We start from the raw sequence: 15897 nt of genomic DNA on the forward strand, positions 1-15897 counted from the left end.
GTGAAAATTAATGAAGGAAACCTCCACTCCAGTTGGGATGTGAAAGCCCAGTAGAGGGCGCTCTCACACTCTATAATTTACAAATGATCACAACCAATAAGACAGCTGACTACAGACTCAGTTAATTCAGTTAGACTCAACCAGAAGAGAAAGGTCTGGTCTACAAAACAGAACAGTAAGTATAAAGTGCAGTTTCTCCCTTTAAATTAGACTCTGTGACCTCATAGAGGAGCAGACAAAAACTCACAATTTATAAGGCTGTACATATTTTTCCAAGGGTAATAAAGGTGGCTGACTAAATGTTCACAGGTTAATGAACGCAAAAACACACGTGAATGGATAACTTGTGGGAAACACCTGGAATGCTGTTGAGATATAAAGAATTTATGTGGAAAACAGGACGGCAGGCAAGTGAACATTTTTCATCCTTTGGGAATTTTTCTTTGAGACATAGCTTATATCTTTCATATACATATATTATTCTAACTGGATAGAGTCATGATCACTTGGATGATAACAATCCTTTTTGAACACATATCAAACATAAGTACGCACATCTGTGGCTTGAGATAGATGAGGTCTTAGGCAGAGCGAGTGATAATGATTGACCCGGCCATTGCATTTAAGTGACTGTAGAGTTGAAATTACATAGGAAACGGAATTTATGTGATGTGCCTGTTCTTTTCTGTATGAATAAGCCTATACCATTTATGTTCTTTTAAACTGAGGAACTGAATGCATTATCCAAGTCTGCCACCTAGCGGAAACCTAGAACTAAATAAACAGTCCTTACTACAGTAACTTTAGATGGTGTATTTCTTCTTCCCCAGCAAGAGTTTATTACACAAACTCAGGGTAGGTTTTCCGGGTGCTGTTGGCAGAAATCAATGTATACCTGATTTCCAGGTTTTGCATTAATGCTACAAAAAGGTTCATTATTTTCCGTATGTACTTTATAGATAAGGGGAACGACTTCAGCTAGAATGAGCAACACACCTGAGTTCACTGTGTTAGTGAGAAAGTGTCTGCTGCTACCTGGGAATGGGAGTTGTGCTAAACCAAGTTGGACAATTCCAAGGTCAGTGCCTTTTCCACCATGATTGTGACAGTTTTACTGCTAATAATTATAGCAGCTAGCATTTATTGAGTGACTGCAAACTACCAGGCATGCCTATTTTTAAAATATCTAACAACCTGTGATGAAGACATCGAGGTTTAAAGAAGGAAAATAATTTGTTGAATCTCCTGTGCACACCTAGACTGTTTTCTGAATTCTGAACTCAAACTATAACCAAATAATTACTCTTGATATGCACTTGGAAACAATCTGAAGCCATGATGGAGGAGTGAAGGGAGATGATGACTGAGTTCAGATTGTTTTGTTTACTTCCTCACTTCAGTAGCTCAGATACTTCCTTTAAACTTCTGCAAAACTCTGAAAACTGAAACACCCGTTGAGGCATTTATTAATACATTTTCAGATTATTGTAGGAGGGATTGTTTCCAGTGACCTAGTTGTCTTGATTTATAGACGATTTTGACTTGGTTAATAGCATGAGCTTTTCTCTGGTCAGGATTGCTCACTCTTACCCAAAGGTGAGCAGAGCAGGAATGCCTACCTGGGTGAGTCTAAGGAACAAAGACAGGAAAATAGTAAGGATAAGCCTAGACTTGGCTCTAACATGGGTGAATGACCTGTTCACTGCCTTGTAGTCTTTCATTCCTAGTTACCCAGGATGCCAATGCATACCTTTGGCCACTGCTAGTAATTTAACTTCATACAATATGCTCCAACCCCATGATACACTAAGTATTTGTTTCATGATCAAGTAGATGAAGCTAGCATCTGCAGAAGTGTCCCTGGTCCAATCCTTCCTTACACACAGAATCAGGGCCAGACGATTCATAGCTAGGGAGTCCAGACGGTTACCTGAAAAGGGTCTGCACGTTCACAATAGTCTTGGCGTCTGCCATGTAATCTTCCTCAGCACTCATGGTGCTCTCCTTGTCCACGACCACCATATTGGCGGCAAACGTCACTCCACACCTGAGTAAGTCATCTAGGCTTGGATAGAAACCAACAGAGAACAAGGCACGTTCAGTAGATCACAGGACCAGGACAAGCACTCAAACTTGCTGACCCCTAGGTACCCTGACAGGTGGCTTTCACAGAGATGTGAAATGGGGATTAACATTCAATAGTTTCTACTGATTTAAACAAATTTTTATGTTGGAGTTCTTTGTTTCATTAGATTTCAGCTGTTTCAAAGCATATGAGTTAAGAATCTTTATTTCATACTATTTATTATATTAAGAAAAGGTTGAAAACACCTATGTTGCAATCGTGGTAATAGAGCATGTTAGAACTTTACTTTTACAGTCAGCACACTATTTCAAAGGCATGTGTCCATTTTTTATCCCTAAAGTAAGAGTAAAAATGGATGCTTATGTAATAGAGATGGTCAAGCCTAATAAAGGTGTGCAGAACAGTGAAATGTTGGTTCTGGAATTTCTACTACTTCTTTCTGTAAAGGCACGTGTTGCAGATTGGTTCTACACCAACCAGAACATGTAAAATATATCAATGTTCATAGTATTCAAGCCTCCCGTCTACATAGTCTAAAGTTTGGAGTAAAGGATCGAATAAATTGAGCTCTTTGGTTGCATTAAATAATTGTGCTAACTTCTCATACAAGTTCCTATAAATTATGATAGAGTCAAACTTCTCCCCTATCACCGATAAAAACATTGCCTGGCACTGAATCAAGAAAATGTTACCATCAAAGCTGAAACAAGGAAACCATGAGCTCATTGCCTAGGCTACAAAACAAACTAGAAAAACAGGACTGAATTCTGTAAGAGAGTTAAGGTGGATGAGTGTGTAACAGTGTTCTAGGCACAGAGTTGATTGAAGACATAATGGGGCTAATGGATTTGCACAGCTTCTGAGTAAAATAGGAAGGCTAAAACTTAAAGAATAGTAGTTCCTTTTTTATTCCTAAATGGTGAAGAGTCCGTTACCTGGAGTCCTTTCCAGGTGCATGGTGATGATTGGATTAGCCAGGTGAGAGGGATTGTTTTCCTTCAGTGGAAAAATAGGAGGCACAATTTTTCTCATTCTGTTATAGGGTGAGAGGGTATTACCAAAGTTTTCAGTCCAACATCCCAAGAAGTAGTCCCGAAAAAAAGAATGTTCTTGACTGAGGAGCAACATGCTGTGGCAGAGATATTAAGGCTAAAACTGTAGAAACAGGATGTCATTCCAAATGAACTTCCTAATGTGAGAGGGGCCAGGACCATAACATCCAATCACTATGATGACTGAGTTTAATCCCTAGGAATACTTGACTTGGCCATTACTTTGATTCCTCGTAATTGTTCTTACATCTATTAAAAACATTAAAGAAAGAACGAAGTAGGTAGAAATGAATGTGATGGGTCCCTTGTGGACCTAAAAATTAATACTTGAGTTGTATGCCCTCAACCTACCTTATTATCATTTTAAAATAACTTTCTGAGATATCAGCTCTTAAAATCTTTTCTCCACCATTAAAAATAAAAGTCTGTGTGTTATAATTTTCTATATAAGGGGTTGGAAAGATAGGAGGAAGAAGGTAAGCTTGACTAGGAAAAGATACACAGATATAAGAAATGATGGGGAGGAGGAATAGTCATCAACCATGAATCACTGAAATTAAAATTTGACAAAAATTCCACTTGAGAGAATCCGTGGTGGATAGCTGATCCCTGGACCTTAATGTATCGGCTAATTCTACACTCAAAATACTGGCTGTTGTTGATTACATATAATCTTGGCAAATGATGTTAGTAATTATTATTAAAGAAGAGTCAAAATCTATTTGCTGAAAGTTTATTTTTTAAAAAAATTGGAATGGCATTTCTGTACCCTGTGGCAACATTTTGTTGTTGTTTGTGCTTTAAGTTATTATTTTCATATTCATTTAATAGTGCATTATATTCTTTTTTCTTTTTTTTTTTTTAATTAGACTGACAATTTATTCTTATAACCCGACCTCACATCCTACCAATGAAGTATCATCCTTGTGGTTGCTTTACACACTTTGGCCACCAGATGGCGGACGGAAAAAAAAGTCCAGATGGATGAAACAGTTATAGTAGTAATCTTGCTGGAAATGTTTGTAGTTTCCCTTTCTAGCTCTCTCTCTAAGACTTCTTTTTCAGGGACAAGTAGAACGTGGATGTTGGAGTATAAGGGAGTGTTTGTGAGTGTGTTCTAATTCAGTCAAAGTTTTTTTTGTTTTTGTTTTCTTAAGGAAAATATCAAACAGAAGTAAAAGAGACTAATATTGAACCCTCCTGAACCTGTCACCCGCTTCAATAATTATCTGATAGTGGCTGACCCTCTTTCACCTCTGCTAGGAGTTGGATGCGCTCAGCTCTTCTCCTCACCGTGAATACTTTTACAGAGGAAGAGCTTACTTAATATATAGTCTACATAGGCAAAGACAGATGGAGGGTCATACTTTCTCTTCTAAATATCCTGTTTTTCATGGGAATTTTAATGGAAAATTATCATTTCAAAGACACATCATGAGTAACCAAATGAGGGGTGAGTTCACGTTCATGAATTTAAATAATTGTCATACATCTAACTACGTTTAAGTTAGTTGGTTAGTATTATAACAACTGATCGTGTCAATTATATTAATATGGAATATGTCACCTGTTTAGCCGATAATGTACATGTAACAGTCAATAAATGCTTTCAAAGTCATAGCACTTTGGTGAAATGAAGCATGAAAGTTCTCAATGGATAAAGCCAAACATTTTATTTTGAAGGCTCTGGCTGACATATTTTTAAATTAACACATTTTAAAACACATTAGTCTTATGATCTTTTAGTTCTTCTATTTTCAAGTCATGTTCATGCATATAAAAGAATTTTCACTTTAATACTAAAACATTGCACATGTTTGACCTTTTGATTTAAAATATTTTAGAAATTATAAACCCTGATATAGCATATGTCCCTAAAATAAAATGTTAGGGAAATGCTTGCACTTATAAACCTGAGTTAACAATGAGCATCTCTAAGTCGTGTGGAAAGGTTTCCCGACGTTATGACAATGGCATGAATGCATCCTAACGCTGAACCTTTATCTTTTCCTCTACCAGACAGCAAACGTAATAATAATGTTACTGCTCTAGAGACACAAAACTGAAACAGCTTTGGGAAAGGGACAAAACCGACATCATTGACATGCAGCAAAATTCACTTTGATTCAACATCAGCGTACTGCCTGGGGTTGTGACTACAGGGTGACTAGGACATGAGAACAGAAGCTCTGCATGCAGAAAACACGTCATCGAGGCTATACTGACACGGCTAATTCCATTCATCATGCAACACAGGGGCACAGCACACGACAAGCCACAAGACACCACACCAGTGAGCGTGCCAAAGACTTGGTCACCTACTTGTCAATAGAGCCCACCATGTAGTAAACCATTGGGAACCAACAGATTGCATCCAGAAAATGCATATCTGGCCTATGTGGCAGATGGGTTACAAAATGAAACACAAGGTCACAGCAGTGGCAACACTTCCACGGGGAGGAAGTTGACTTCGTTTGCATTTCTAAAACTACACACCAGTTGACAAGACTCATTTTAGGGGCTTTTTCTCCCCCCCCCCTTCACATTAATTAGAAAAGGTCATTTGCACTTGTTATGAATAATACTATGCACTCAGAATGATAAAAACAAGTGTTCTGGTTGGTTTCTAAATCAGAAACATTATGGCATTGTTCTACAAAAATACCCAAATTGATCATTCTTAATGATGACTAAAAATTCTTACCAAAAAATTTAAAAATTATTTGTGCAAAGGAACCCTTGTAAAAATGAGGAAATAATAAGTTTTTCTTAGATGACCCAAAGGAACTAAATTAGCCTGCCAATTAAGGACAACTTTCTGTAAAGAATATACAGAATAATAACATACTGCTTTATCAATATATCAGTAAATAAATATAGTATGTACCCATGCAACATATGTATTATATAAAATCAAAATGAAAGTAATTCACCTTTAAAATTATTGACTTCCTCAATGTATATTGTTGAACAAAATATGCTGGAACTAACCAGTAATAAAAACTAAAAACACTGGCCACTACAAAGGTACAGGCATTGCATTGTTGAAAAAAGGATTTCATAAAACTTCCTGGAACATGATATATTGGTGTTTGGCTTTTGTTTCCTCATTTTTGAGCAAAGAAGTGGGCAACAAATAAAAACATTAGCTGCCTCTTTCAGGAAGTCCTCCAAAGCTAATAAACTTTACAGCATGCACAACCCTCCTAACACTTTGAAAGAGAATTTAACCGCACAAAAACCATCTAACAAACAACATCACGTGAATAGTTGGATTGTGACATGAAATTCATTAGAAAAACAAAAGGAAATTTTTAGTGCAAAAGAATCCAAAGTTCAAAATATAGTTCTTTCTAAAAAGAACTGACAGTGTATTTTTCTTGCCTATATCAAAAACCTGTAAGTTAGGTACTATCACAGAATTGAAGAACAAGAAATTATGAATTGCATAAAGAGTTCTAATTCCAGAATTGAGCTAGCTTGCAATTGGCTTCTGAGTTGGGGGGGGGGGGGTTTCTTCTAGGACGGAGCCCTTATCCTGTGAGATCAAATGCTCTCTCTGGGTATATAATGCCAGGATTGTGTTCAATTATAGGACACCCAGCTGGTGTCCCCAGTTGCTATTTAGAGGTATGGAGAACACCTATCGCCAAGACACGCTGAAATTGGGTCCAGGAATGCCATTAGGAAATTGACACATCAGTGAGGGAAGGACAGTTTTTATCCTTTTATCCTTTACCACAGGGATGCTATCAGCACAATTCCATGCCTTTCTTCTCAAGTGTCTTCTTACCTTCCTCTTTGTATTCTGGGGCCTGAGTTAATCCACTCTGGTCCAAGTGACCCGAGATGCAATACTCTACGGCAATCTGTCTGCCAACACCCATCTTAAATTCTCTCTCTAGGGGAGTGACTCACCATAAGCAAAAGAGAAGAGCTAAAGATGACACATGTGAACTCATACAGTTAACTGAGTACCTCCGTGCAACAGTACAGCCAGTCCCTTCGCACTTTCTACCAGAGAAGTTTCAGAATGAGGGCACAGTCAGAGGCCTCAAAGGTGACTTCACCGTGGGCATACTGCAACCCAACCCTCATTCTCCTAAGATTCATTCTATTTAGCTTTTATTTGCTGTGGCATCGGGTCCAAGTTTCTGCTCCCTCACACCTGCCCTAAATTTACCTCACCTTTCCTTAGATGCCAAAGTAGCATCACAAAGTCACTGAGTCACCATATCTGAAAATGATTAAGCTTGTCTTTAGAACTAAACTCAGTTTTAAGAGTTGAGAGTTGAGCATCATTGTGATAACAATGCTAAAAAAAAAAAAAAGAGAGAGAGAGAGATGCTTCAGGAAATACCTTGATATTGGTAGGTTCAGAATAAAGAATGCCATGAAGTTATATTGGGGAGATATTTTTGTTTTAGGAAATTTCTTTGGATCCATTTTAAAGGCAGAGACAAGGTGACAGATTTTGGCCTCGTTTAGTGTAACCTGAAATTTTGCATCACTTTGGAATTAAAGAGGAGAGTTGGAGGACCCGAAAGTATGTTATTGATCTGAGGACCATCTGCTAGTAATTTTGAGTCAGAGAGGGGAATATTAGAATTTTAGGGTATAATAAATTTGACAGCATTCAGTGACCTATATTTATATTTGCATAATGATTCTGGAATGCTTGAGCAGATTAATTTCACAAGAGTACATCAATCCAACATTTTTCAAGATTAGTGAGCCTTGTAAAGCATTACTTATTCATATTATGTTGTAAAATGTATATTTTAACAGTGATAAAATCATAATACATCACAGTACAACATAAAAATGGATCAGAATATGCTTCTCTAATAATTAATGGTTCTTTACAAAGACAACAAATCTCTGACCAGTTCTGGCAGAGATTTGCAAGGCTAAGTGATCGACTTAAGGAAAAGAATTGCAATTATTTTTGTGGGATTTGTCCCACTGGTATAGATTGATGACAACTTGCAAAATAGTTTTAAATAAAAAACTCAGGGTGTTCCGGTAATGTCTTAAGTCATATTTGTGAAATACAACCATATTCGATGATTTTTTTAAAAACTGTTTTACCATAACACAAGCTATATCTCCCAGGGATCACGTGCCATAATGTTTCTGATTTAAAATGTTCTAAGCAAATGAAGATAAATGATTTCTGATATAATATTAAGAGCCCTCCATCTTGTTTGTGTATTTACTTGCAGATATACTTACGGGTTATCCAACAGCAGTACTATGGGGTTGAGTTCTTTCTTTGGTCTGTAATATGCCCTGAGAGGGACAATAAAATTATACAGTCCATTGCCAGCGGTTTCAGCTGCAACTATAATCAGTTTATTTTTGAACCCGTAGGCTTTTGCGTCTTCGTAGTAGTTGTGCTGGCAACTCTAGAGAAGAGAAATCATACAAAGAAAGGCCGTTGTTCCACCTCACCCAAACTTGGTGTAACAATGTAGGATGTGTGGATAGATAAAGTTAATCTAACCTAGTAAATCCTTGATTTTCTAACAAATATAGAAAGAGTCACATTTTTCTACACCCATTTCTCCAGCATGTTTAAGGAAATAGTGTGCGTTGGTCGGACAAATAAATTGCCGGTATGCTGTTTGATGTGAGGGAAGAAAAAGTCAGCCATACGTGTGTACACATGTTCTATTGTGAATTCAACCTGTGGCTAGGTGACATCTAGGCATCTATATTTTAAAAATGAGCACAATATATATCATCACATTCTACACTGCAAATATTATACAATTTTTACTTGTTGATCATATGACCATAAAGCAGGAAAAAAATGACCTACCTGTGACATTCATTTCCATAAATATAGGATATTATAATTAAATAACCTTGGCACATTCTCAAGTACTGAACTCATAAAGACATGGGCACAGGAAGGGATTTTGTCATCATTGGATAAGGAGATTTTCCGACTCTAACACTGCTGTTTTCCTCTTTAAAAATATGACTATCTGATGCATTGAATAATTTAGTAAAGAGACGAAACATCTGGGTAATCTCAGTGCACTTATAAAAGTAAAATTCACTGCCATATGTATTGCATTCACTTTTGAAAAAGATAATGTTCTTTGAACATACTGTTCTTCATACAAAATGATGTGAATATGTGTAATTAAAAAAATAGCGTGATTTAATTTGGCAGGAAAGAGCAGTAACATGCACTTACCTTGTCGAGCCGTAAGCAGCAGAATGGCACTTTTTCATGAAGGAGATGGCAAAAAGTGGGCGAACTTCCTATGTATGGGGAATAGGGTGGGTAGCCTTTCGCGTATCTGTAAAGCAGTGTGAAATACGGCATCACCTTGAGTGGCACATGCAAAGTTAAACGATTAAGTTGCAGCTACGATCCTCTATTCTGATAAAGCCAGATACAGTGACTTTATGTTGCAGTTACATTTTGAGAAGGAAATAGATTAGAATGGGGGAAGCAGAGTAGAGCCTATATTCCAAATCTGGCCCATCATCTCCTGGCTTGTGAATTAAAAGTGCTTTTATTTTATTTGTAAATAGTCAGGGGGAAATAATCAAAAGAAGAACAATATTTAATGTCACATGAACTTTAAATGAAATTTAAATTTCAGTATCTGTAAATTTCTTTTCTTAGACCACAGCCAAGGTCATCTGTTTGTTGTGCTGTCTCGTGGTGCCTTCAAGCTTCAAAGACAGGCTTGGGTTGTTGCAACGAAGAGCAAGTGTCCCCTAAAGTCTAAAATATGAGCTAGCTGGTTCTTTTTTAAAAAATGTATGCCAATTCTTAGTTTAAAAGATTTAGATAGATTTTCTAAAAATAGTAATGTTAGTTTTTTACAGAACATGTTTAAAGCAAAATGCATCACTAAAGTTCCCTCTATGGATGCGTAACTGAAAAGGAATAAATATTGAATTAATCATTTAGTTAAAGCCCCACCAAAAAAAAAATGTTTTTGCTGGAATGATACTTAACGTATTGTCAAGGATATACAGTTTGTGGACTTTATAAAAAGAGCAACCTGCACACCTTGGCTGAGCTAAGTTTCAAAATGAAACAGTCAAAAAGAAGCAGCATGAATAAAAGTGAAGAAATAAGAGGAAACCTAATGGATGCAAAATTCTTTTGTTCAATATGAACAAGCCCTTTTATTCTTGACAAAAAAAAAAATTAATTTGCTAAACCAAGCAATTTTAAATCTAGTTGAAACTGTTTACCAGATACCATTAGGTAGGAATGTAAAATGAAACATACTTTGCAAATCTAACCCAAACCAACAATGATAAAATGCCACTTAGGTCACAGAAATAACTGATTTCTGTACCTTTTTCTTTAAGAGTAAAGGACCCATTAGAAATAACAGAGCTTAGCCTGACCCGGCGGTGGCACAGTGGATAGAGCGTCGAACTGGGATAAAGAGGACCCTGGTTCGAAACCCTGAGGTCGCCAGCTTAAGCACGGGCTCATCTGGTTTGAGCAAAGCTCACCAGCTTGGACCCAAGGTCGCTGGCTTAGCAAGGAGTTACTCGGTCTGCTGAAGGGCCACTGTCAAGGCATATATGAGAAAGCAATCAGTGAACAACTAAGGTGTAGCAATGAGAAACTGATGATTGATGCTTCTCATCTTTCTCCGCTCCTAGACATCCCTCTGTCCCTATCTATCCCTCTCTCTGTCTCTGTAAAAAAAAAAAAGAAAGAAAGAAATAACAGGGCACAGAAAAATACAGGGTTGGGGCAAAAGTAGGTTTACAGTGGTTGGTATGGAAAAGAATACAATAATTAATAAATAACAATGTGAGAAGAAACTGCGTTTAGCATATTCATTACCTACTTTAGCCCCTCCCTGTATGTTGAAGTCAGAAATCTGAGGTCTCAGAATATGCTGTAATCAAGAGAGTTCCTGCCTACTAGGAAGGTTGTTTTGGTCAAAAATTGTAGGATTGATTCTAGGATGTTCAGGAAGTACGGACATTAGTTTCCATGGCAACTAATGGATGGACACACACTCTAAGTTTGAGGACATTTTTTCTTCTGATGCGGTTTCATCTTCTGATTGGTCACTGAGGAGATCACACATCTGAATGGACGTTGTGTCGGCAACCTCTAGAACAGGAGCAATGCTAGGTCTTCTGACTTCTTTGAGTCCTTCTGTAGGAAGAGCCAGGGTAGGGCCACTGGCCGATCGGCAGCTTGTGTCTTGCAAGTCTATGGCCACCGTGCCTAACACAATGAAACAAGAAAATCCGTCAGTTACAATGCATTCATCATTTCACCATCAATGGGGAATGAAAGACAATCGGTATAACCAGGAAATCTTGTTTATCAGTTCATCCCAAAGGTTATTTATATCTCTTTCATGGGGGCATTTTTTAAAAATATTGTCTTGGTGTAAAAGTGGATTTAAAAAAAGTAAAACTTAACTTCTGTGTCATAGAAGCCAAGTTCAATGGTGAGAATGGGATGAGGAATGGAAGACTATTTGAAATTGTCTTAAGAAAAATGAAGAGTATTTGAAATATAGCCTGTTGGTCTAGACACGTCAGGTGCTAATATCCTAACCAGAAATCTAAAATGAGTGTTGGCAGCTTCGAATTACCTTAATCTCTACCAGTTTAGTAGTTTAGAAATTTTGTTCTGTATATTTAGTTGCACCACGTTTGTGATAAGACACGAGTATGGTCTAAATTTGACATTGAAATTTGACTGAATATTGAAGTATATTTATTCATCTCTTTTTTTTCTAGAAAGAAAGAAGTGGCATTTTCACATAGATAGTACCCACCCATGCTGGCAATTATGCTGTGTACTGGCAGTCTAGAAGGCCCATGATAAAAGGACCGTGATGCATTGCTTCCGTTCTGCTGGTCCTGGTGCTTAAATGCTGAATTCTCTTCTTTGGTAATATTAATGTAAAAACATATATCTGTGGCATTCATAATGTAGCGAGGACCTGGATTCAGTAAAATGTTTTTATTATCTTCCCTCCTAACACCAATCAAGCAGACACCAAACCTTAATGTAAAAAAGAAAACAGAAGAGGTTAAGAATTAGAATTCAGCAGAGGTCTTGGTTTTGTTTTCTTAAGTTTGCATACGTAAATAAGTCAACTACTAGAGGGCAGAGAAAAACTAAAGCCCCCAATTCAGAGCCTTTTAAATCCAAAAAGTTTAAAACTCTTATTTATTTATGTTTGTTTGACAGAAAAACTGTGTCTATAGTGCATTGGGAAATCAATTTAGTGATTGTTACATATATATGTAATATATGAGGAAGGACAGAATAAAAGAGAACAGAATACCTCAGGGTATATGCCATATAGCACAGGTAGTGATTTTTTTGTGAATTTTGTGTGTGTGTTTACTGAGTCTTACCATAAAGTGTGTAACCACTAAATGTAACAAGCATTACTTCCTCCTTTCCAAGTTATGCTCTAAAACAAAATACCCTGAATATTTATATTTCAATATTTATAGTTTACAAATAAATCAAGCTTAAAAATATTTTTAAACATCAAAAGTGTATGTATAAATAGAATTAGAGTAGAATACATTGGCTATTGAATTAGTAAAATAGATCAGATCCTAACAATGTTATATTAATATATTTATAATACTGATAACATTAATTATATAATAAACAAAATTTTATTTAAGTAAATACTTTTTTTAAGAAAAGAAAAACATAATGTTCTGTGCTTGAATTAGAAGCATTTATCATTTATTTTATAATATTTCTCTGGCCAAAGCAAATTTTCTTAAAATGTCTAGTTTTTATTACTTTTATTATTATTTTAAATTTTTGACCCACAGTTTAAAATTTAGATCTATAAAGAAGGTTCATTTTATATATATTTGCAAATTCTCAATGGATAAAAAAATATTTTCAAGATGATTTAAAAGTTACTCCTAATATTTCTACTAAATTATACTCTGCACCGGGTAATCTGGACTTGCAGAGACTATTTAGAGGCCCAGAGTTCAAACATTTCAATAATCATGTGAAACCTTCCAGAGTATTTGTAGTTCCTAAGCACCAACATGGGTTTGAATTTTAGAAAACTTATGTTTAAAAAGTTTGATCGAATCACATTGTCATTCCACTCTGGAAGCAGCACATACTTTTTGTGTGCGTGGAAAGAGGCATATGTAAAACTCTTCCCTTCATATTCAGCAAAAAATGTACTTTCTTCCAAAGTGATATGGTACACCTCATTCCCAGAGCACCGACCATACGTCTTCTGCCACTGTTCTGGGGACTGCTGGCCTTCTCTGCAACATGAGCCACACACATACACACAAACACAGAGAAAAACAGTGAATGTGGTTAAAACACAGCCGCCATCATATATTATCATCCAAGTTTTCCAGCCATCAGAACCGCAACACAGTTCAAAGAAGGATCTGCATGGTGTCTAAACAATGGCATTCCTCGCAAATAGGGTTGCTACAGAAATGTGAAAACTGCCACAACGTAGAAGGTTGAGAAAGGGCAGAATCTCTCAGGGATTCTTCACCTCTTCTGTGAGAAATAGCTTCAGCCTCATTGGTTTGGATAAAATGAAGTAATAGAAATAAGTCACCAAACAGATGTTGAATCACAGCACTCATTCAGGAAATCTTAGCTCCTACCATTACATTGCTCTTAAAACTTCCTTCACTGCTGTTTTTGAGAGTCACTTTCAATGTACCTCGTCAACCTATTGAACAATACTGTTCTTAAAACCTTTACCCTTTTTTCCTATGATGTCAGTATCTTTTTTGGAAATAGGAAAATAAAACACTTGACGATTGACTGCATATGGCAACACCTAACTGCTACTTCCTAAGAATGATTATTACTGGTGGAGACAACATTCCTTTGGGCAAAACAGAAATGAAATTCTTTGCTATGTGCCACATTGCTATGTGTTCAGCAAGTTGCTGCTTGGCAAAGACAAAATCCATTTAAAGCACTAGAAATGTAAGAGAAGATGCTCGTTACCCATCAGTGTTTGTTTGAGATCCAAAGGGCAGTTTGGGCTCAAACAACTGTCACACACAAGTATACAAAAGCTAATATTTCAAAGAATTGTACCTCCAATTCCAGGAGCTGGAATGGGAATGTAATGGGGTAACTTGGAAGGGAATGTTACCATCATTTCAAAGCCCCCAGACCGCACTATGCTTGTCATTCAAGTGTCATATGGTACTTCTACCTCCCATCTCTTGTGGGCTCCAGCCATGAGCAGCCTTTAATTTTCCTGAATGAGAATCTCCGTACCAAGCACAGTCTTTTCACATGTCTGCTCATTCTGTCTCCTCTGCCTGACCCATTCTTGGACCTACAGCTCAGCCATGACTTCCTAGGCTTTGCCATGTTATCCTATGTTCCACGGTACTATGTTCCACAAATTGTATTAAGTAACCCTTGATATGAAGTGCACTGTATGGGGAGAGGGAGCATGTCTTGTTTACCGCCATCTTGCAGACCAGACATCTGTCCTGACACCCAGGAAGTGCTTAATAAATGTTTTGTTTAATAAACACGGAATAATCTAACTATGTTCTTCATGCTCAATTACTAAATTTTCTGCTTTTCTGATTGTGTAATACCTTTCTCCTTCACCAGAATCATTTTTTTTTTAGTCTAGCCAATTACTTTTCCCATGATGGATTTCCCATTATAATCAGGGGGGAAAAATCACCAAGTTCCATAATCATTAATGGACATGAAATGAATTTAACCTTGGCCACTGTAGAAACACAAAACATATTAGGAACAAAAAGCCCAGGATGGAGACCTTAGTAATAATGAAAAGCCACTTAATGACATTTCCAGATGTGTTTACACTAATTAAATGAGCATTTACAGAAATAATTGGCTTGCGCATTCACTTACTGTTTGCTCAAAGGACATGCCAACCTGTAAAAAGAGTCTATTCTGTAGTCTGAGTCCTATCCCCTTGAGGCTGCTCTTCTATACTGGCTGATAATGGGATAGTAATAAATTGCTCCTAGCTGGGTTCATATATACCAGGGGTAGTCAATCTTTTTATACCTACTGCCCACTTTTGTATCTCTGTTAGTAGTAAAAATTTCTAACTACCCACCGGTTCCACAGTAATGGTGATTTATAAAGTAGGAAAGTAACTTTACTTTATAAAATTTATAAAGCAGAATTACAGCAAGTTAAAGCATATAATAATAATTAATTACCAAGTACTTTATGTCGGATTTTCGCTGTTTGTCAGAATAAATTTTTATAAAACAACTTACTATAGTTAAATCTATCTTTTTATTTATACTTTGGTTGCTCCGCTACCACCCACCATGAAAGCTGGAACGCCCACTAGTGGGTGGTAGGGACCAGGTTGACTACCACTGATGTATACCTTTATTTTCAAAATAATTGCCAGCCCCAACTGCGATTATTGTAAAGGTCTTTGTAGAAAATGAGAAAGTACAGACTAGACTATCCAATAAACTATTCGATTAAGAAATAAATGAAGTACAGAGTAGCAGCACAGGCTTGGTCCTCGAAAGAATCTCTTGGGAATGTTCCTTTCCCCTGAATGGAGGAGCACGCTGCAGAACTCACAGGCCCCTCCCCACAGACCCGAGAGCCTTAGAGGAACCCCAGCAGAGCAGCCTCGATGAGAAGAAGCTGTGTCCACTCTTCTCTACATTTTAAACCCTAAACAAAGGTCTCAGTGAGAAAAGTATTTGACACAAAACAGGAGAAAGTGTAAGGAAAAGTGACCGTGCACCGAT

At 37.0% G+C, this 15897-nt stretch overlaps 1 protein-coding gene across 5 annotated transcripts in view; it reads right to left on the minus strand.

Annotated features, from left to right (window-relative positions):
* KCNT2 (potassium sodium-activated channel subfamily T member 2) overlaps positions 1–15897 on the minus strand; it is a 200633-nt gene that overhangs the window by 28363 nt on the left and 156373 nt on the right. For 4 of the 5 annotated variants that reach the window (XM_066238370.1, XM_066238389.1, XM_066238380.1 and 1 more), the window contains exons 15-20: positions 13267–13416; positions 11931–12160; positions 11155–11368; positions 9347–9452; positions 8374–8546; positions 1931–2065 (exon numbers count right to left, since the gene is read on the minus strand). In XM_066238370.1, the coding sequence (XP_066094467.1) occupies positions 1931–2065; positions 8374–8546; positions 9347–9452; positions 11155–11368; positions 11931–12160; positions 13267–13416 (1008 nt within the window). The remainder of the gene's footprint in view (positions 1–1930; positions 2066–8373; positions 8547–9346; positions 9453–11154; positions 11369–11930; positions 12161–13266; positions 13417–15897) is intronic. The other variant, XM_066238398.1, reaches the window with a different exon arrangement.

The sequence above is a fragment of the Saccopteryx bilineata genome, chromosome 1 (genome assembly GCF_036850765.1).
Source record: "Saccopteryx bilineata isolate mSacBil1 chromosome 1, mSacBil1_pri_phased_curated, whole genome shotgun sequence".
NCBI classification, from domain to species: domain Eukaryota; kingdom Metazoa; phylum Chordata; class Mammalia; order Chiroptera; family Emballonuridae; genus Saccopteryx; species Saccopteryx bilineata.